The sequence below is a fragment of the Folsomia candida genome, unplaced genomic scaffold, assembly GCF_002217175.1.
Source record: "Folsomia candida strain VU population unplaced genomic scaffold, ASM221717v1 Fcan01_Sc001, whole genome shotgun sequence".
Classification (NCBI taxonomy): Eukaryota; Metazoa; Arthropoda; class Collembola; order Entomobryomorpha; family Isotomidae; genus Folsomia; species Folsomia candida.
In genome coordinates, this window is record NW_019091193.1 from 17,360,430 (window position 1) to 17,381,020 (window position 20,591).

General features: G+C 35.7%; 4 protein-coding genes across 4 annotated transcripts; 2 read left to right on the forward strand and 2 right to left on the reverse strand.

The window, feature by feature from the left end:
* The first annotated feature begins 11 nt into the window (after positions 1–11).
* LOC110863247 lies at positions 12–1,574 on the forward strand. The gene is made up of 5 exons (XM_022112506.2): positions 12–400; positions 498–551; positions 621–788; positions 855–876; positions 953–1,574. The coding sequence occupies exons 1-5, from the start codon at positions 273–275 to the stop codon at positions 1,322–1,324; spliced, it is 744 nt and encodes a 247-aa protein (XP_021968198.1). The 5' UTR covers positions 12–272; the 3' UTR covers positions 1,325–1,574.
* Positions 1,575–1,962: 388 nt separating this feature from the next.
* On the forward strand, positions 1,963–13,190 carry LOC110859890 (chitin synthase chs-2). The gene is made up of 45 exons (XM_022108920.2): positions 1,963–2,396; positions 2,474–2,585; positions 2,660–2,783; positions 2,861–3,042; positions 3,145–3,256; positions 3,327–3,533; positions 3,612–3,811; positions 3,887–4,040; positions 4,139–4,344; positions 4,434–4,474; positions 4,553–4,666; positions 4,739–4,891; positions 4,970–4,985; positions 5,065–5,154; positions 5,340–5,364; positions 5,473–5,565; positions 5,693–5,776; positions 5,913–6,017; positions 6,127–6,158; positions 6,609–6,753; positions 7,974–8,021; positions 8,092–8,140; positions 8,232–8,333; positions 8,407–8,498; positions 8,594–8,668; positions 8,759–8,841; positions 8,902–8,962; positions 9,081–9,187; positions 9,259–9,310; positions 10,036–10,071; positions 10,192–10,269; positions 10,367–10,464; positions 10,583–10,624; positions 10,711–10,955; positions 11,025–11,074; positions 11,149–11,250; positions 11,315–11,409; positions 11,526–11,591; positions 11,673–11,849; positions 11,926–11,962; positions 12,094–12,306; positions 12,395–12,446; positions 12,525–12,625; positions 12,714–12,970; positions 13,052–13,190. The coding sequence occupies exons 1-45, from the start codon at positions 2,320–2,322 to the stop codon at positions 13,094–13,096; spliced, it is 4,635 nt and encodes a 1,544-aa protein (XP_021964612.1). The 5' UTR covers positions 1,963–2,319; the 3' UTR covers positions 13,097–13,190.
* LOC110859899 (tctex1 domain-containing protein 2-like) lies at positions 13,150–14,664 on the reverse strand. Its single transcript, XM_022108932.2, has 4 exons — positions 14,455–14,664; positions 13,781–14,149; positions 13,387–13,709; positions 13,150–13,305 (listed from the first exon to the last, which is right to left on the reverse strand). Exons 2-4 carry the CDS (start codon positions 14,130–14,132, stop codon positions 13,258–13,260), a joined length of 723 nt encoding a protein of 240 aa, XP_021964624.1. The 5' UTR covers positions 14,133–14,149; positions 14,455–14,664; the 3' UTR covers positions 13,150–13,257.
* A 106-nt stretch (positions 14,665–14,770) lies between these two features.
* Positions 14,771–20,422, reverse strand: LOC110843343. The gene is made up of 9 exons (XM_022089306.2): positions 19,588–20,422; positions 17,148–17,470; positions 16,946–17,057; positions 16,682–16,748; positions 16,547–16,605; positions 16,018–16,215; positions 15,604–15,931; positions 15,160–15,494; positions 14,771–15,077 (listed from the first exon to the last, which is right to left on the reverse strand). The coding sequence occupies exons 2-9, from the start codon at positions 17,419–17,421 to the stop codon at positions 14,999–15,001; spliced, it is 1,452 nt and encodes a 483-aa protein (XP_021944998.1). The 5' UTR covers positions 17,422–17,470; positions 19,588–20,422; the 3' UTR covers positions 14,771–14,998.
* Positions 20,423–20,591: the final 169 nt, after the last annotated feature.

The window sequence follows — 20,591 nt, forward strand, 5'->3', positions numbered from 1 at the left end:
ATATATGAGCATGTACTCTTTCTACGCTTCTACGTACTTATTATTCTCTCTTTATTCTTGGTGTCTGTGTCAGCCAACATATTATTAACCCATTGCATAATGCATAAATGAAAGTAAAAACGTTCATTCTAGATCTTTAGGTTTCGCTTAGCACAGATCGGAAACGTAGAGTTTTCCTTATTTTTTTTAAATAAAATACTGAAATCCAAGTATGGAACGCTCTCCAGTATCACTCACCTAGCGTTATTTTCTTCTTCAAAGGTTAATCAAAGATGAGAGTGACAGAAATTAATGTCGTGTGTCTGCTCTTCGCAATATTCGCAATATCCGTGGTGTCTTTCCCGATAGATTTGTTTAATACAGATTCACAGAAACTCATAATTCCCCGTCCAAACATTCGGTAAGAACAACACATATACAATGCATATTAATCTTCTTTATGTACACCGCTAATCAAACACACTGCCCAATATGTACATATTCATTTGTCCTCCCAGGCCCGGGATCTGCAAGGAAAATATTGGGAATGACAATATTACAAACATCAAGTGGTATCAATACCATACACGTAAAGCTACTGTTGTTTTCAAATACATAAACTGAGATATATTCATTATTAGGTTTCGGTACCACAATGACACCCACAAGTGTTATCACATAGATGAAAGAGGACCATGTGGGAAATTAATGTTGTTTTACGGGATTGGTGATACGGACTATGGCGAATGTGACTGCAATTTATATTACCGCTGCGCCCGACCAATTATTTACTGGGCTCCTGCTAAACGGTGCTATTTAACATTTATATTTTATTTTAATATTTACTGATACATTTTATTATTACATAATATTAGTTGTTACTACACAAATGATCAGGTATGATTAATAATGGATGAGCAAACTCAAGCAACTCATTAAGGTTTTTGGTGAACAATACGAATTTTTGACTCAGGGTCCATGTGGGAGTCATGAATGGTTGATTTTGAACGGTACCCAACAACCGACATGTGAGCTTAATCCCTGCCGACAAAATATCTCGACCGACCCATCGACATATGACCGATATTGGTTTGAGGAGGATGGGCAATGCTACCAAACATTGACAATGGGATACTGCAAAAATGCGCAAGAACTTCTCTATCCGAAATGGAATGAGTACAAGCCTAGTTGCAATATTGGGAGGATTTGCAACGCTAGAAATGTTCGAAGCTCTACAAACGAATCCAGTCATTGTGTTCCAGGACAAAAGAGAGATCAAGAAGACAAATGTAGACCTGTTACTCGATTCACTTACTGGTTCAGATCGGCGTTCTTCTTGACATAAGCACAAATAATTAATATTTATTTATTTTAAAGTTCTACGAAAGTCTGTGCTACATGTGTACACATATATCTATATCGGAGTAATTATCTAAATGGGCTCCATAATGTGCTAAATATGTACAGCCAGCAATTCAGTTAAAAACAGATATAGTAATCTACAATCATCAATTAAATATGCTTATGCCCGTCATCTATGGAATTATTTTTAATGCGAAATTAATAAATTGATTTATCGTGATAATATAAACGAATTCAGTTAGTTGAAAATTTGCAAGTAAATTGGAATTAGCAGTTTTATCCATAAATGATAATAAATACTATTCTTCGGAATAGTAATCTGAGTAATCATGAAAACATTTCATCAGACTGGTTATCAATATTGCTGCTGACATTGTGGATCGACAAAATATATGTGATTACGTGTTTGCGGCAGATTCCTCGGACTTAACGATTTATCAATATAATTAATGGAAAATTAAAGTTAATATAACACCGCAGCCTAATTTCCTTTGCTTATCAATATTTTTTATCTCCAATTTATCATCTGCATTGCATAGATTGACTTTCCCGGAGACAGATACATATAGCGTACATACATATGTAAAACACGCGTAATGCTCACTGATAATTTGACCTTTGTTGACGACAGTGCAAAAGAATTTGATAAACGTACGTAAATCAATAGATCGATATACCCATGACCAGATCAGTGTGATACGATACGGTAAAGTGGCTGATTGCATTATTATTACTGCATGCACAAGTGCGTCAAGGATTTGCGACAGTAGCAACGACTTATTACCCTTTACTGCCACTGGTGTTTTGCAAGGCATTGTTCCAAACTAACAAGAATTCATCTCATTTCAGGAGGAATCTATATTGTTATTCATATAATTCTAGTGGAATTTTAATTTATGTATCAGTTCCAACTTCATTTCTAAAACGTTGACTCATTTTTGAATTGCAAAAAAATTGAGTTGGTCGAATTAGAGTAGGATGCCTCCTCCATCGCATATGGAAGAGGTTAATCTCAGCGACGAAGACGACACACCTTTAGACCAAGATGAAGCCAGGTAATTCATTGATTTTTCAATGAAAGTAAACGTGAGAAAACTATTGTGACAAGTTTTGTAAATTATGGTGACCACAGGAAAGCATCCCAGCAAAGGGACTGGGATTTATTTCAAATTCTTCCTCCTGATCAGGACAATGACTTGGTAGAAGATCAAATATGTTATCAAGTAATCGTCAAAACCTTAAAGGTAACTAAAACTGAGGATGATACATATGCTTCCTGAACCAAAAGTATGAAAAGGATTTATGTATTTTTACTCAGGTGTTAGCTTACATAATCACATTCCTTGTGGTACTTTGTGGGGCAGTTATAACCAAATCCACATTTTTGTTAATGACATCGCAATTGGATAAAGATCGTCATGTCAGCTACTGCCGCAAAACTAGTAAATAAGAATCAAATTTTTATTTGCTAAAACCTGCTAAATTAATAATTTGCAATGTTCCAACTTATCAAACACAGTGCCAGATCGACAATTTCTGGCCTATACCACCATTGAAGAACGTCTCTCGTGGACTTGGGCTGTGTATTTTGCATACATTTTGCCAGAAGTACAAGCATTCCTTCGAGGTCTACGAATTTGGGTTTTCAAGGGTCAGCAAAAGCCAACCATGATGGAATTTATAGTTCCCTTCATCTTTGAGGTTTGACATGTGAACTATTGTGAACTACATACATAACTTTGTTAATCATGCCATGCACTGTGATGGCAATGTGAGCTAATTAAATTCTGTAAATATTTTTAGACGCTTCACGCCTTGGGCATGGCGTTGCTAGTATTTGCTGTCCTCCCAAAATTAGATGTTGTAAAAGCCGTCATGTTAACCAATGCAGTGTGCCTTGTTCCTGCGATTCTAGGTATACATTTAATTTGTCATAATTTTTCTAGTCTCGTATCCTGAATTTTGTTTTTATCTTGCACATGAAGGTTTGTTATCAAGAGGATTCGATAAGTACTGGGTGTATAAATGCGTTACTGATGTCTTTGCTATCATATTCCAACTAACTGCCCTTTTCGTGTGGCCGTGGTTTACTGAGCAACAACCAAGTGATAGGATGTGGTTATTACCAATTGCTGCAATTTTAGTATCATGCGGCTGGTGGGAGAATTTTGTTGAAATAACGTCACCCTTCGGTAATCCTTTGAGATTAGATTTGATGTTGCAAGTGATGAGTTATTAATTAGTGGTATATGTTCCATCACGTTTCCTAGATTTCATAAGGAGACTTGGCCACCTGAAGAAGCAATTGAGGTCTACTCGCTACGTTACGTATACAATTATTCCCGTATGGAAAATGGCAATTGTTCTTTTGGGTATGTTATCTTGCGTATGGATGAACGAGGGAAGTTTCACAGTTGCATTCGACAAATTCGGAGCAGCTTTCGAAGACCACAAAGTCATTGTCGAAGAGGTGCGTAGTATTTTGCGTGTGATTTTTATGATTTTTATCTTGTACTCACTAAACTTTATTATTCCACTCTTGAAGAAACGACCGACTATTGAGGATTATCTGAATACGGACCCAGGAACCGGAAAAGAATATTTGACTCCTGGAAAGACGCAGGAATCAACAGAGTACCGTTCAGTGCAATATGCGATGATTGCACAAATGGTAGCTGCTTATCTCTGTTACATTTTTGGTAATGTGATAAATCGACAAATAATCTAATAATATATGATGCGTATACGATTGAAATTACTTCCCGCATTTCCAATTCCGTCATGTTTTATATTTCAGCCAAATTTACTTGCAAGATATGCATCCAAGCATTTAGCTTCGCTTTCCCAATTCTACTAGCAGTTCCAGTAACGATAATTACACTGATAAATTTATGTGGAATGAGAGAGGAGGAAGTATGTTTTTGGGATAACGTGATGCCAGGTTATTTGTTTTGGACTTGCCCGAAGGGTGATTTTTGGCAAGATTTTTTCTTTGGCGATCAGGTACGTTCAGTTAGTATTACATTGCATAACTTACATATGTACATGTTTGTAATTCACATTTACACATATGTATGTACAAAATTTAATAGCACGGATGGGCATGGATGTTGTGGATTTTATCACAGACATGGTAAATTTTATGGAAGTTTGTACAACTTATGAACAAATTCAAACCAGGATAAATTCACTATTTAATTGTGTGTTCAAGGGTCGTAATTCATGTCTGGAATGCGAAGGGAATCCGTCTTGCATCAACCGAGAAGATGTTCGCCACCCCGATGTACAATTCATTACTGGTGGATCAGTCTGTGGCGTTGAACAGGTAATTATCTAATTGGTTCGTGGAAAATATTATTTTGTACACACGTCGCAATCGCTTGCTTCTCCTTCGTAGACGAAGAGACGAAGATGTGGTAGAAGTTGATGACGATGAAAACGAGCCCAAAGATGCCGGTTTCACAAAGCTGACAACAACTGGAGATAAGAAAGATCCTAATAAAATACAACCCAAGGACACAATCCCGAGGATTTATGCTTGCGCAACAATGTGAGTGTCTACTGTCCATATTTGATATTTGTCCAAAATGCAAGTTCTAATCATTTATTTTAAAATTACAAAATTTAGGTGGCATGAAACCAGAGTGAGTTGCAAAGCATTTCAAATATAATTCATTGCTGTAAAGGCAGATTACTAAAATGTATCATAATTAAAAATTTTAGGAAGAAATGATAGAAATGCTAAAAAGTATATTTCGAATGGATGCTGATCAGTGTGCCAGACGGGTTGCATTGAAATATTTTGAATACAGGGTAAGAAATATTTAATTAAGAGTAGTATTGCATCAGGACGTTAAAATAACTGCACTCTTAATATTGACATGACACTAGGGTAAAATTATTTCATGTAAATATAACAGTTACACCAAGGACGTGCAGATTTATGAATTGAGTTGTGATCGTAATATTGCTTATACACGATATCTGTTTTATTTCAGGATCCAGCGTATTACGAATTTGAAAGTAAGTCTACAAGATTACTTCCAGATCTAATGTGGCACTTGATTAATAAATTATAAGATAATTATAAATTCATATCGAAGTTGACTTAAATTATGCCCTTCGTTTCAGCTCATATCTTTTTCGATGACGCCTTCCAGCTCAGCGACTCTACAGATTTTTATTCTCCGATGGAAATTAATCCTTTCGTGAGGATATTTGTGGGTAGGTGCATACAATTGCATAATATTCACAGTAAAAAGAGTGTTACAGTAAAAAAAACTAAACTGTATGACTTTTAGACTTGCATCAAACTCTTGGCATTTACTAATCAATTTTCGAACGTATGCAGGTACTCTCGAAGAGGCAGCGAGTCACGTACATCAGGCATTTGTAAAATTACGACCACCCAAGAAAATTCCTACGCCTTACGGAGGTACGATTGAATATCTCTTACAAAATCTATATTTTATTATTACGATGCTTTCTTAATAAGACTGCATATATTTTTTTCCCACCATATCGATGAACAATTGGTAATATATTTTTGATTTGTTTTGAATTTCATGAAGGACGGCTGGAATATATTCTCCCAGGAAAAACCAAGCTGATTGTTCATATCAAAGATAAAGCCAAGATACGCCATAAAAAGCGTTGGTCTCAAGTCATGTACATGTGTACGTAATATTCTTACGATTTATTTATCAATATTTACTACGTTTGTACGTGATGTTCAGAGCATAATTTATCATTAATTTTTGTACACATGAACTAATTCGACTATAGATTACCTCCTTGGCCACCTGCTCATGGAACAGGTAAGAATTAAATAGACTATATAGATTTTATTATATTTTCTAAAATTCAGGTCAGGGGAAGAAGATGGCTAGGGAGACGTGTAGCGTTCTCTTGTGTTTCTATCAATATGACATATCATTTCGCCACATTTGATTTTTCCAACTGCATCTCACCCGCCCCCCTCCCCCAAAAAAACAACTTTACAAAATCTCGAATCATTGAAAAGAATCCCTCATGGATATTTTGCAGTTTCTTCGAAAGACAGAGAAAATGTCGAAAACATTTTTTCAGTTTTTTGAAAATGTTTCAAGATTTGCAAAAATTCAACTACTATTTTACCGTCTCTGGAACACAGTCTATGCGCTTTATCTTTCCATGAGTATGCTCCACGTAAAGATGAAGAATCTTCTTCTTGGAGGTTTCTTTAATCAAACGAAGAAATTTACATTTTGCACAATTATTGTTAACAGCCAATTTCAACGACAAGAAAGGAAGTGATTGCAGAGAACACGTTTATCCTCGCCCTCGACGGTGATATTGACTTTCAACCTAACGCTGTCGAACTGCTAGTGGACCTCATGAAGAAGAATAAACATCTTGGCGCAGCTTGTGGGCGTATGTTCATGCAATGTTTTTTTTAATTTTCTTTATATATTAACCTCTTACGCCAAGATAACCCCAGAGTTGGCAAATTGTTAATTAAGCCTGTGTATTCATGTTCAAAACAACTAGGTTTTTATTTTTTTAAGATCGATGTGGGATATATTAATTTTCGGTCGTTTTTTTCAAGAAGTTCTGTTCAGTACCAAAAATTCAGCTATTATTATCCAAATATAGCCCTACTCACCACGTTAATTAGCGAGCAATTACTTCGAATTTACAGTATAAAAAAGTATATATAAAATATATCCTTTCGATTGAGGGGGCAGGATCTGTTTTGCACCATATGAGGTTTTATAAAATGGTTATTGGTGATATTAGCTTGTAATTTATTACAGGAATCCATCTAATCCATCTACTTTTCTAATTACGAACAAGGGTTTCTTCCTGATAGATATATAGTAAACGCAGCACATATTTGTTGGGTACATAATGTCCAATAGGAGTAGGAAATATATGACAATGAACCTGAGCTGTCTGCTCTAAGAATGACTCCAAGTCATCCCACGGTGGGATGACTTATCGATGGAGAGTGGTGGGATTCCCACCACTCTCCATCGATAAAACATGACGACTCTAAAATGGGAAACAAAATTCAAATCATTTAAACATATTGGACATTATTTATTCCAACAGTTGGAATACGATGGGACAAATTATTTACCTGTGGGAGGAGGAAACTGTTCCGTCAATTTGACGTTTTTACTTGTTTATACTCCATCATTCTTCACTCGAATCTTCGTCTCCGTCGTCTTTTAATAATAAGTAAATAAATTTCTTGGTCATCAATATGGGACTACTACCAATCCAACTTTTGGAAAACTTACCAAAATCGTTTCCTGTCTGATGACACTTATTGATTTGATTAACTTGATTTTAAACATTTACAAGCAAACTTGCAAACTTAGAGCAGCGTCCACACTCAACAACTTCCAGTTGAGTTATGGTCAAGACATGCATTATTTTTCTCATGCTTTGCTGCTCTTATCTATCGCGTCCCCAAGCCAAGCTCATAATATCAAAAGGAGTCTATACTTACCTTTAATTTTGTATATGAAATTTGTGTGTTATGGCGAATTTATTTAGTATAAATATAAATTTATAACTATTAAATTTAAATAAATTTAAATAAATATTTAAATAATATTAATATTTAAATAAATTTAATGTTAAAGGAATTCACCCAATTGGCAGTGGGCCGATGGTCTGGTATCAGAAATTTGGTACGCAAATACTTTTAATTGGAAATGAAACAAATTAAATCCATGTGTCCATGCTTATTTTATTTTCTAGAATATGCAGTTGGACATTGGTTACAAAAGGCCACGGAGCACGTATTTGGGTAAAAAAAATTTCGCTCATCGGATTCGTTGCTTACATATTTATATGAAAATTAAGTTGGCACTGCTAAATTACAAGGTGTGCAATTGCAGCTGTGTATTATGTTCGCCGGGATGCTTTTCACTCTTTAGAGGAAAAGCTTTGATGGATGATAATGTAATGGCCAAATACACAACAGTCAGCACTGAACCTAGGCAAGCATTATTTTAGTCCTTTTTAAGACTTCTAAGACTTTTTTTAAGGGTTCGAATTTTGATATTTTTTCAGGCATTACGTGCAATTCGATCAGGGGGAAGACAGGTGGTTATGCACGCTGATGTTGCAGAGAGGATATCGCGTCGAATATTGTGCAGCCTCAGGTTAGACTTTTATTAATACTTTTTCAGTTAAATTATTTTACTATTATTATGTCATCAAACTTTACCTTTAACTTTATATTTTTTATGAACATAAGATGCGAAGACCCACGCTCCAGAAGGATTTGGAGAATTTTATAATCAGCGTCGGAGATGGGTTCCATCAACAATGGGTACATAATAACCCCATCAATTAATTTATTCCGTTTATATTTTAACTAATTCATTCACTCGATCGTTCTAAATGTTTAATTTAATTCTAGCAAATATTATGGATCTGCTGCTGTCATATGAAAAAGTGGTCAAAGTTAACCCCGATATCAGCTTCTTATACATTTGTTACCAGGTAAAGTACTTGCGGACTATTTTCAGAACTATTTTTCCAAGTACTTTATCATTTTTCTAGATTGTCATGATGGTTGGGACAATACTTGGACCAGGCACGATTTTCTTGATGTTGGTGGGAGGTATGTCAATCCAAAAATATAAGACTTGATTGAGTAAAAGACATTTAAAAATGTTTTACGAAAGGAAAATTAGTTGAGCTGGTGATGGTAATTAAATAATTTTCTTAATTAATTGCAGCATTTGCAACAGCATTCAACTTGGGCCAGTGGACGAGCTTTTTGTACAATTTTATTCCAATTCTGACGTTCATATTGGTTTGCTTCTTGTGCAAAGCAAACATTCAGGTACGAACAGAGGAGCTTATTAACAGCTTAACTATGTGTAACTTTATTTTAAAGTATTTTTATAAATGCAGTTAATGGTCGCCCAAATATTATCCGTCATTTACGCCCTCGCGATGGTGGCTGGTAATTACTACGACATTGTATATCATTAGACCACGCTGGAAAATTTTTACTTTTTAGACTATAATCAGAATGCCATGTTTGTATACCATATTTTATTAAGTAACAAATCAATGTATCCAAATCATTAGTGCATACAATATAAATAACGCAAATTACTAAGATATTTAGTAACTCTTTCAACTTTTAGAAATTTAGACCGAGCCAGGGCTCATAGAAAAATGTGTGAATGAAGACGAACTACTAGAACAATTTTGAACGAATTACGTTTATGACAATGAGATAGATTAGCATGATCCATCAAGTGGTTGATCTGTGGGGGTCATTTAATGGGGGTATAATAGCAGCCTGAAATTTGCATGAGGGTCAAGTGCATCCAACATTAACGAGTATGAAATACAGATTTTCAAGAGTAGCCCAAAAGGATAATTGGTTTTACATATCAGTCGGCCGAAGGCCTGTTAAACTACTGCGCCCTGCTGCCTATCCCAATGCATAGATTTTGCGGATATCAGATATCTAGTTGATGCTGAGGATGGGTTCTTTGATGGATTTATTTTAGTGATATAATTAATATTTTTTCGTGACTTGATGGGAAATCTCTTATGCGTGTGGAACGCATCATTGTTTCCCAATACAATGACATGACTAATTATTTCCAGTTGTGCGTCTTATAATTAAAATCATCACTTGATTATTAACTAATTCGTTAATTATTTTTCAAACAGTCGTTGTCGCCATTGCTTTACAAGTCAATGACGATGGTAAGTCTTTAATATGGAATCGACGATATCTTATTTTGAGTGTGGTCTGAAGACGCTATTCTCCTAAAATCCAAATTTTTCTGAAATGCATTTGTGTTTACATGTGGCGTTGGTCAAAAGGTCTTTTTGCTCCTTCGTCAATTTTCTTGATTGCAGTGGCCCTCAGTTTTATAATCGCTGGGATAATACATCCCTTAGGTAAAATCCATCATTTATTTTTACTAGAAAACTCGGCACGAAATATCCAAATGGCTTGTCTTGATAAGGTCTTAATGTAAATTATGTATCCTTGTAGAATTTGGGTGTTTGCCTCATGGATTTCTTTATTATATTACAATTCCTTCAATGTACTTACTTCTAATGATCTATTCGTTGTTCAACATGAACGTCGTGGTAATTAATTATTTGAATTGACAATTATTACGAAGCAAGAATACGTATTAAAACACGTCTTGTGAGGGGTTTCCAAATGAATTTGAGCATGCTAGACATTGTATTCTATATTTTTTAGTCTTGGGGTACTCGAGAAGGGGTTAAAGTGAAAAGCAAACAGGTTATCATATCATACAACTTTTTAAATTAAAAAATATAAATGGTGCCAACTAGAATATTTGTCAATAAGTTATGCAAAATTCACAGGAGCTGGAAGCAGAAAAGAAAGAAATGGAGGAAATGACAAAGAAGAAAAAGAAGGGTCTCCTCTTCGGCCTGCTTCCTAGTCAAAAAGATCAGGCAGACAGCGAAGGATCGTTCGAATTATCATTTGCAGGACTTTTCAAGGTCATGTGTTGCGTCAAGGAGAAACCAGATGAAACCAAGGCCCAGTTGAGTAGAATTGCTGCAGCCCTGGATAAAGTGTCCACACGTTTGGATCTCATGGAAAGGTGTGTACACATCATCCTCAAATAACAATGATAATTTTGCATGTTATACTCAAGCATTATAATTTGTAGGACCCTTGAAAGTAACGGAACTCCAGCACCCAGTCTGAATTCTGCAATAGGTCACAATTAATTCTACAGATGTATATAATTATCAATCGGTATATTCTAGGTAACGTTATTGTTGTAACTGCAGGTCGTCGCCTATCTATTGTCAACTCGAGCACTGGACTGCACCCAATAGGTGAAGGAGACGACGAGGACGATAATGCCGACGGAGATGAGGATGAGAATCCAGGTAAGTCGAAAGTGACTCAGTTTTAAGATGCGTCTCAACTTACATACATATTTGTATTTCACAGAGCACAAAATCCAACGGGACGACCTAATGAATCCTTATTGGATTGAGGATAAGGACTTGCGAAAAGCTGAAGTTGACTTTCTAACCCAAAAAGAGGCAAGTTTTCGAATTTTGCAATTTAACTACAAGTTTTTGTTAATTCATTCTCATACCATACAAATGGAATACAATAATTAGACAAGAATAGAATATTTGAATGTTTTAATTTACAGATTACATTTTGGAATGAGTTGATTCTCAAATATTTAAAACCGCTTGATGAAGACAAAAAGAAACAAGTATGGCGCAACACATTTTATGCATATATATACATTTGGAATGCGAAATAATATAGCGTCGCCATACTCGTTGCATTTCAGAAAGAGATGGCTGGAGCACTAAAAGACCTCAAGAACAACGTCTCATTTGCTTTTTTGATGATCAACGCAGTTTTCGTAATTTTAGTGTTTTTGCTACAACTGGAGAAAGAATCTATTCACATTAACTGGCCCTTTGGTTCAGACACAAATGTTTCGTACGTTCCGCAAAGTACAGAGGTATCAAAATTCTAATAGTATAAATCTTACTGTCATGCGGAGATTTTACATCATAATCACTAAAACTGACTTACAGATACATGTGAGCATCGAATACCTTGAACTGGAACCGAGTAAGTTTAATATCGCATTTTTAGTTTATGTAGTATGCACATGGACAAAGTGGTGGCAGTATCACAGAGACAATAATTTCATTGAAATTCAGTTTAGTTTGAATTGTTGGTAAAATTGTGTCCTTTTCTAGTCGGATTAGTCTTTGTTGGATTTTTCGGCATAATTTTAGTAACTCAATTTATTGGGATGTGTCTTCATCGATTTGGAACGTTATCTCACATTCTCGCCGCAACTGATGTGGCATGGTGTACAAGAGATACTAAAACTATAACCAAAGAAGCAGCTCTGCAAAAACATGGCGTGGGTCTTATCCGACGGCTTCAGCATGCAAACTCTCCTCAAGGTACATAATACATACATATTCAAGCCTACGTCGTCCATGGAACAACAAATCTCTAATAACGAAATCTTATTTCTGATCTGTATCTCAGATGAGGATGACATAGCTGAAAGAAAACAGTCCATGACAGACTTGGCTGGAAGGTAATCTAAATACATGATTTTTATACGTTTAGTTAATTAATTGTTGTGCAATTAAATCATTGAAAAATAAAATACTAGGCGTAAAACCATAGCCAATTTGGAAAAACAGAGGTTTAAAAAGAAGGAAGTGGACAACCTTGAAATGAACTTTAAGAGAAATTTCAGAAGCTTTGCCATCAGTAAGCCCATTGCGTTATTATTTTATACAAGGCATAAAGACTGCCAAAATGTGTAAAAAATATTTCACATTTCTTATTTCTCGCTTAGCTGCTGATAGGAGAAACTCGAAAGCATTTAGCGATGACAAGGCCCAAGCAACGTTTGCGCTTTTGAAGGAACGACGAAGTACAGTTCTTCACCGACGAAGCTCTGTAATTGACAGAAGAAGGTCTCTTTTTGAAGACGCAACAGCGTCGGAGCTGAGCAGGGCCAACAGCATCACACCATCAAATAACTCATCAGTCGGAAATGAGAATCGGAGGTTCAAGAGAAATCTTGGGAGAACACGAAGTGCTTCATTTAAGGTTTCACTATTCTCAATCTACTTCAAAACCATACATTTTTAATATAAGAAAGGCCTGACTTAAATTTATGTTTAAATATAGGGCAATCAACCCGAAGAAATCGAAATGACTGACACTTATACATGATTATATTTAATTAGCAATTTTTATTTACTAATTAATTAAATCCCAGGTGTATGTATATATACATGTATAAATATAAAAACAGTATACACTCATAGCAATTAGCAGAATTAGTATTTTACTGAACTCACGGTCACAACAGGATTTGTTGGCTTTAACTATGATCAATAATAGTATATTCCATACACCGTAACACAACAGAATACCGTTTCCTAAATCCAAAAAATATTACTATTATTATTTTTATTAATATCCCTTTATTGCTCATCAAGGTAAATTAATAAATTAGTTACGTTTAAGTACGAATAGGTAGCCATGCAGTCGGCCATTGGATCCCAAATGCATCTCGTCACTGAAGTAATTCCTCCTCCTCTACGTTCTCCCAAAGCGACATGAGTGATAATTTTGTAACGTTTATACTTTAAGAGTCGCACTTTACTGTGAATCAGATCACTTAGGACTTTGATCGTTCTGGGCATTTCGTCCGCATCGTATGCTTGCCCATCCAACTTTTCTTTGACTATTTTCTCCACAAGTTTCTGGACATCCGCTGGACGAAACTTCTCCTCCAGCTCTGGCCACAAAGTGGTTACCATTTCCTTCTTCTTAGTAGTACCTGTTTTATATAATGCAATGCATAAACACCCAAGGAAGCATTATTGTTGTTAATATTGTACTCATTCATACCAGCATCGCTAGCGGCTACTTTATCACCGGCACCTCGAATTGTAGTTGCAGAAATTTCGCCATCTTCTAGCCCTTCTTCATCAGAGTCACCTCTCTCGTCAGCAATCTGCAGTTCCAGGGAGGTAGGAAAAAGCGTCGATTTATTGTCCCCGTCCCCAAGACCGCCTAATTGCTCTTCCGATAGTGATGTGCCAAATCCTCCCTCGATTTCAACACCGTCGTCACCCTCATATTCGAAATCCCCAGGGTCCTCTCCCCCAGAAGGAGGTGGCGGGCCGCCCGCCCCCACCACACTGCCAGCCGAATCCTGTCCGGACGAAAGTTCATCGGTGGAAAGTTCCCGGTCAGCCATCTCCTCCTTGTCCCTTACTGTAAAGGATATATTTGTGATTCAGTTTTATAATTTAGTTTATTACAATATTTAACAATTAAATTTTGAATTCGACCATTCAATGAGATGTAAACAAGAAATTTGACTATTTGTATGTTTCCTTGGTCGGTCGGTGTCCTTCTAGCATTTAAATATAAAACACGTCGACCCGTGGTCTTATGTCTTAATTTTTAAGACAAATCACTAAAAAAATCTAGGAACGATTAAAATTTCCAGATAAACCACGTGTAAAGTATAGCAGGAGCTTGTTCAATTTAAAAGTCAGAAAACTTAAAAAGATTACCTGGTCAGAAAAAGCCCCGACAATGTTATTCATTATTTAATCGATAAGCTATTGATTATTCCATCCTATGACTTTTTGCAGCATACTCGTAGCACTTCAAAGGACGCTATAGGTCATCTTTTTAGACTTTTGGCATTTCTTTAATTTTGTAAGTACGATCACAAAGTATATCTTCAAAATCAGGTTTGAAAGCTGATGGAGTGCAAGTTGCGCTTGTTTATTAATTCTTTGTCTCCAAAGTCTCACTTTCCACCAGTCATCATCGTTGATGCAAAGCATAGATGTATAGTAAATAATATAATGATGCAAAATTAGGTAATAATTTTCGTCTCAAACAATTTATTCCACTCTGGTTTTGCATGAACTTGCACTCTATATAAGTTGGTAACTAATTAAAGTAAATTAAAGTAATTATACTATAATTAATGATACTAATTAGTTAACAATAATTCTAAAACAGCAAGTATAATTGAATTGTGAAGTTGCATCATATATATTTACAACAAAGGTATTAAAGGACAACGAAGGGAGGAGGTACGACGTTTTAGGGGAAAGACGTTTGAGACCTTTTTGAAAAATCAAACTGAGATTTCCAGCATTTACACGAGCCAGGAATTAGAAACCTGTAAATTATTAGAATACAGTAAAGTTTTTATTCCACTGATTCTTTCTGCTTTGCATATAAGTAAGTTTTTAGGGGTTTACCAATCGTAGAATAACCGAACTTGATAACACCCGATCCCTTCATGATATCCATCACATTGTGCGGGATCCGTCTTCGTACGAACGCTGCTGCTCTTGCCAACGGTCAAATCATTTCCGGATCGGTCAAAATCACTGTTGCCACTACTACTCAGGGGTTTGGACGAAGAAAACCCATCTGGATAATATAATTCTGCGACTAATAGGCTTTGCCACCGGGGGGAGGTCTTGCACGAGCCATCCATGTAATAGCAATTTGATTTAAGGCATTTTGTCACCTCCACAGTTTGCGTAAAGTAACCCTCCTTCGGTATTTGTACAACATACCTCCACGCTCCCTACGTTAAGAACCAAACGCTTAATTCGCATTTACGAATGATTATGGTTTGGAATGATTCATACGCATGCAATATCAGAAAACTTGTGTCAATTGTAGAAAAGGCTTACTTCGTGATTTCTCGCAAAAACGGGCGTCATATACTCTGCTGAGGACGGACATGGCGTGGGGGGCAACTCCACAGCATTTTGAGACGATTGGGAGGTCACAGGGGCTGTATTCAAGTATTTTGGAGCTTTATTCGAGGGTTCAATCACGGTTACATCGATACTCGGACGAGAAAGATGACTTCTATGATGAGGTGAACCAGAACCTTTGTTGTATTGCTGCTGGTTTGGATGGTAATACCGATTTTCCATTGATGTTTCTCGTTGGATTTTGTGAGGAGACTTGCCCCACATGGCATTATAGATTTTGCAGAGTCGGTTGTAATAATTCCTAAGTACATAAAGAAGCTATAGTGCTTACTGTCTCTGTATTAACTTGTATGAAGATTATTATTTTTAACTGTGTTGAAATCGTACATGGCGTTCTCGCAAAATCTGTTGTGATTACTGTGACTTGGTCCAGGGCCATATTGTCGTCTTTTTCGGGATGGGGAAAGAATAGGGGATGGCGAATCGGGATAAAAAGAAGTGTCTTCCGGGAAGTATGGGTCTGACAATGGGGATGGATACGCCGGTTGGCGTGTAGCAATGCCGCGCCTGCCACGCCGCTGATTTCTGTGAGGAAAATGATGACGCAGCAATTTTGTAATTTCACACTAAATTCGTATTTGAACTTTAGAGTTTAAAATGACATGCCACACAAAAAATTGCGACATGCGTTCCTGAATTATATGTGGCAGTTATTTCGCAGTAAAAGCAAAGTTGAGTTACCCCATTTATGGGGCTACGTGACCTTTTGACCCCCAGAATAAGATCACACAGGTCTATTTCGACGTTAATGCTAAATTGTTCTACTAAGAAAATTGTTTATAAAAATATCAAAAATTCAGGAAAATCGAACCGACGAGCATTTCGCCATGTTTTGTGTGCCATGTCATTTACTTACGCTGATGACTGTTGTGGTTGAAAGTCGACTGACGCATATTTTGCAACTTTAGGAAGTGACTTGCAAATTAAAAAAACAAGATAATAATATAAAATTAACATAAAATACAATCATCCTCAAGTATGAACTTACTACCTTATTGTTCTTCAAAATAGGTAGAGCACGACGGAAAAATTCCAGGGTTTTGTTTTTTATAATGTCACTAGAACATGCACGATAAAATTTGAATCAGATATCATATTCATGTTTCGTTAATTTACTATTTACATATGTAGAAATGGCAAATATAAATACACAAAATTAAAATTCTTAAAATTCAACTTCAAGGTATGTAAGTATAAAGAGATATCAGAACTTTGCATATAAAATAGTGAAGCATTTGTATATTTTTTAACTTACAATGGATAAGTACCACCATCAGAGAATTTATGTGCTAAGGGATTCTGTGGCACAAACCCAGTGTTCAGATCTCCGCATAAAGTGTTAACCCAATTTTCTCTCGGTGAAGAAACTGATGAAAAAATAATGTGACAACCAAGTTACATGAAATTTATTTGAGTTACAATTTATACTGACAATATTTCATTCTAAAATTGCTTACCCGGACATTTATCTCTTGAAATTGTATACGGCGGAGGGCGAACAGTTGGTGGGTTTGAGTGAGGTATTTGTACAAATGCAATACTTCCATTGTTGAATTGTCTATTGTTGTGTCGATCCACTTTACGATTATCAGGATCACTGTCTCTGATCTTGCAGTCCGACCAATTTGATGATGAAATTAGAATCAAAATTAGAACGAGAAAATTACTCAAATTTCTGGGATTACTCGAAGGAAAAAATTTTGAAATTGGTGAATTGGTCAGAGGGGTCATTTTCGGATCTTGTAGAAATTGAAGATGACAATTTCAGCCTTGTATCATTCTGAAACATCAAGTTCAAAACTGTTATTTTATGATGTGTTAAAATCAATAATACTTATTATCACAGTTAACAGTAAAGTAACCCATAATTCGCACCATGTTAACTTTAATTTGCTACCTATGTGAGAAAATCGCATTTCAAATTATCTCATTTTTCAACGATGAGTATTGAGCAAAATAAAATTTCGAAAAGCTTATAACACGAAGCGTATTGTTTTTTCTTTCATTTCTGACGTATTTACGCGTAAATCTCGATTTGACCAAGTTTTTACACAAATTCATGCCAGTGACTGGTATTGTCATCTCATCAGCTAAATAAACACATTTTAATGTAAATAAAACCCTTTAGTGTAGCTTGAGCTGTAGGCTCTGATCGTGCGTTATTTAATTAAATTACTCGATTAGTATTACATTTTAACAGATCGCCTGAATATTTTTTAATCTAAAACCAGTGTGGGTGACTACTTATGGCATTATATCATAATATCACAGTTCAGTAATTGCAGCTTCATTTAGAAATTAGTGAGGGCCACTCTATTTCATTTTTTCCAACCTACATATAATTGTACATATATACTTTTCCAGCCACTGGTGACGACCTCTAAATTAAAAACGTTATGATATTATATGATAATTTTAACTGGAGTTCAGCTCTATACTACCATTTTGTAAGTCTGATGTACAATTTCCCAAGCACTTAAATGACCCCTCTCCCGGTCCATCTACGAATCCATTTTGCTCATCTCCTTCATTTGATCAGTGTATGCAGGTGTTAAATTTGGAGTCCATCAGATAAGCCTTAACATGCAAATATTTAGACAGACATGACGGTCCATTAGCCTGAGTCGGGCTAAGAAAAATACTGCACGATATCTAGGTTGATTGGACTCAAATTCAATACTGTATTTTTTAATTCATGCATCTTTCAATCTACTGCCATTATTTAAATCGACGGATAGAACGAAATCGTGAAAATGTTTTTGTTGATACACATTGTTTTGTGATCTTTCACAATTACATGTACATGTTGAAGTTAAAAAATATATACAGTTTACTATTTATTAGCAATAATTTGTCATTATTTCACGCTTTCTTTCATAAAAATATTAATCAAAAGATAGCTGTACAGATACAAACGCAACGTAGAAAAGCTACAAAATCATAGAATGACATTTAAAAAATTTGTACCCTTTCTTGTCTCATTTATGCGTGAACAGTTCGCCTGTCTCAATGATGAGCAGACGAGATGTTGGTGATGATGACGAGTGAACTAGGTCGTTCGGAAGTTCGCTAGTTTGTGTCGTGCTTTACTTACTCACTCCCGTTCTCAAGAAAACGGAAATCACTGCTGCCTTTTAAAAATATGTGTATACATAAGTCTATTCGCCTGATAATGACCTGAAAATCGTGCCTTGTTCAGTTTGAGAACTCCTTTGTTTATTCGTCTTAATGGAGGTTTGCTACACTGCTGCCCTGACTGAAAAATACAAACTGTTCTCGAAAAAGAGAGTGAAACATTCACTGCATTATTAACTTATTCTTGTTTCCCATTAATTGAATACCTACGGTGATGCTGCGAAATGATGCTGAGAAATCTGGCGTCAAATTTTCCATTATGAAACTGAAAGGGAATATTTAAGAACTAACACTTTGAGCTTCTCTTTACTTTTTCCGTGAAACAAATTAATGTGTCAAGCCAGCAGGATCACGCTGAGTACCTTGAACGTCGTTGCAACCGATTTTTAGGACAATGCGAAAGTAATGTTACATATATTAAATTGAATGAAACTTAAATATTCCTTTAATATACAAGAGTATTTATGTGCATATGCATATCTTCCTACATATGTACATGTGGATATAATGTGTTTCCGGTGTGTTCTCCTCAGGGATCAACAAAAATTCAATTTTGCATAATTATGTCGGTGAATCCTTTACGGTCTATAAACCATAATGCTGTTTTACTACATATCATTAGTAGCTAATCTTTGCATATGTAAAATTTGTAATTGCGTTCTATTAGAAACTAGAAAGTTTTACTTTGATTAATCAATAATAAATTATTATTTGCAACCGAGTTTAAATAAGCAGAATTATTTATAAATGAATTTCATTTACCTGATCGGCTCTGCAACGAATTTCACGTATGCGTGTATGTAAGACGGTAAAACCACACTTCAGGACACTTCTATTTCAAATACGTAACAAATCTTAGAGTTTTTAGTTTGTCAAACTCGCGTCTCACAGAGCATTAGTAGATTTGAAACTTTTCAGCCACATTTGTGGGTGGGTGGCAGTCTTGAATTGTTCTTTTAAAAATATTGTCACTTCTTCAGCTCAACTCTCTCGAATGACAGCGTCTTTGTTTTTGTTCACCTACATGCTTTGATCCATCTGCCTGAATGTAATTTGTCACTTTCTCATCACAAATAACACTTATGAACAATTAAATAGGCTCACAAAAGGTCGAATCAACTGATGCACCAAACAGCCAAAATCTTAGTGAGTTTGATCATTTATCACTTTTGTAGTATTAACCCTCGACCATGCAAATTTGCCAATAGCAAATTTCCGGTTAAGCAAGCTCTTTCCATGATAGATACATAAGTATGTATAAACTGTGGAGCAAATACTGGTAGTAAATTACAGAATTTTGCAAAATGCATAGGTCACACTTGATCTAAGAATTGAAATATTGCCCAATTTGTATTCCGCGTGTTCGGCATCAACGAGCAGAACAACAAAGTTGATAAATTGTTATTTGGATACTTTATCGAACTTTATTCTAACGGCTTCGTTGGTTTAAATGGTTTAAATGTTTGTTAAAAAATGAGGAGTCAAGAAGTGTTCAAATTCCTAAAATCCGATTTTGAAACCATGAGAGAAGGAATCGACGCTGTAGTTGTTTATTTAGAAAAAGGCGTATTGACAATGCCGTCAGAATCTGCCGAGAGAGACGCTTGGGTTGAACATTTTATGCAGCAGTCAGTGTCTTGGTGCGTTTCTTTGTGTGTAAGCCGTCGTCGTTGGCTTGAATTAAAAAAGGTTTGCCATCAGCGAGAAATCAAGGGGGTAAATCCTTTCAGACCTAACTCAATGTACATAAACAACTTTGCCTGAAA

Coding starts and splice junctions, on each gene's coding strand:
- LOC110863247 (XM_022112506.2), top strand. CDS start 273: ATGAGAGTGACAGAAATTAATGTCGTGTGTCTGCTCTTCGCAATATTC. Junction 552..620: donor AATATTACAAACATCAAGTG/GTATCAATACCA, acceptor ATTCATTATTAG/GTTTCGGTACCACAATGACA. Junction 789..854: donor TACTGGGCTCCTGCTAAACG/GTGCTATTTAAC, acceptor ACATAATATTAG/TTGTTACTACACAAATGATC.
- LOC110859899 (XM_022108932.2), bottom strand. CDS start 14,132: ATGGCTGACCGGGAACTTTCCACCGATGAACTTTCGTCCGGACAGGAT. Junction 13,710..13,780: donor AGTAGCCGCTAGCGATGCTG/GTATGAATGAGT, acceptor TATATAAAACAG/GTACTACTAAGAAGAAGGAA. Junction 13,306..13,386: donor CTACCTATTCGTACTTAAAC/GTAACTAATTTA, acceptor TTTTGGATTTAG/GAAACGGTATTCTGTTGTGT.
- LOC110859890 (XM_022108920.2), top strand. CDS start 2,320: ATGCCTCCTCCATCGCATATGGAAGAGGTTAATCTCAGCGACGAAGAC. Junction 5,777..5,912: donor AATTCCTACGCCTTACGGAG/GTACGATTGAAT, acceptor AATTTCATGAAG/GACGGCTGGAATATATTCTC. Junction 6,754..7,973: donor TCTTGGCGCAGCTTGTGGGC/GTATGTTCATGC, acceptor TTAATGTTAAAG/GAATTCACCCAATTGGCAGT.
- LOC110843343 (XM_022089306.2), bottom strand. CDS start 17,421: ATGACCCCTCTGACCAATTCACCAATTTCAAAATTTTTTCCTTCGAGT. Junction 17,058..17,147: donor TTCAAGAGATAAATGTCCGG/GTAAGCAATTTT, acceptor TTTTTTCATCAG/TTTCTTCACCGAGAGAAAAT. Junction 15,078..15,159: donor GTTCGGTTATTCTACGATTG/GTAAACCCCTAA, acceptor AATAATTTACAG/GTTTCTAATTCCTGGCTCGT.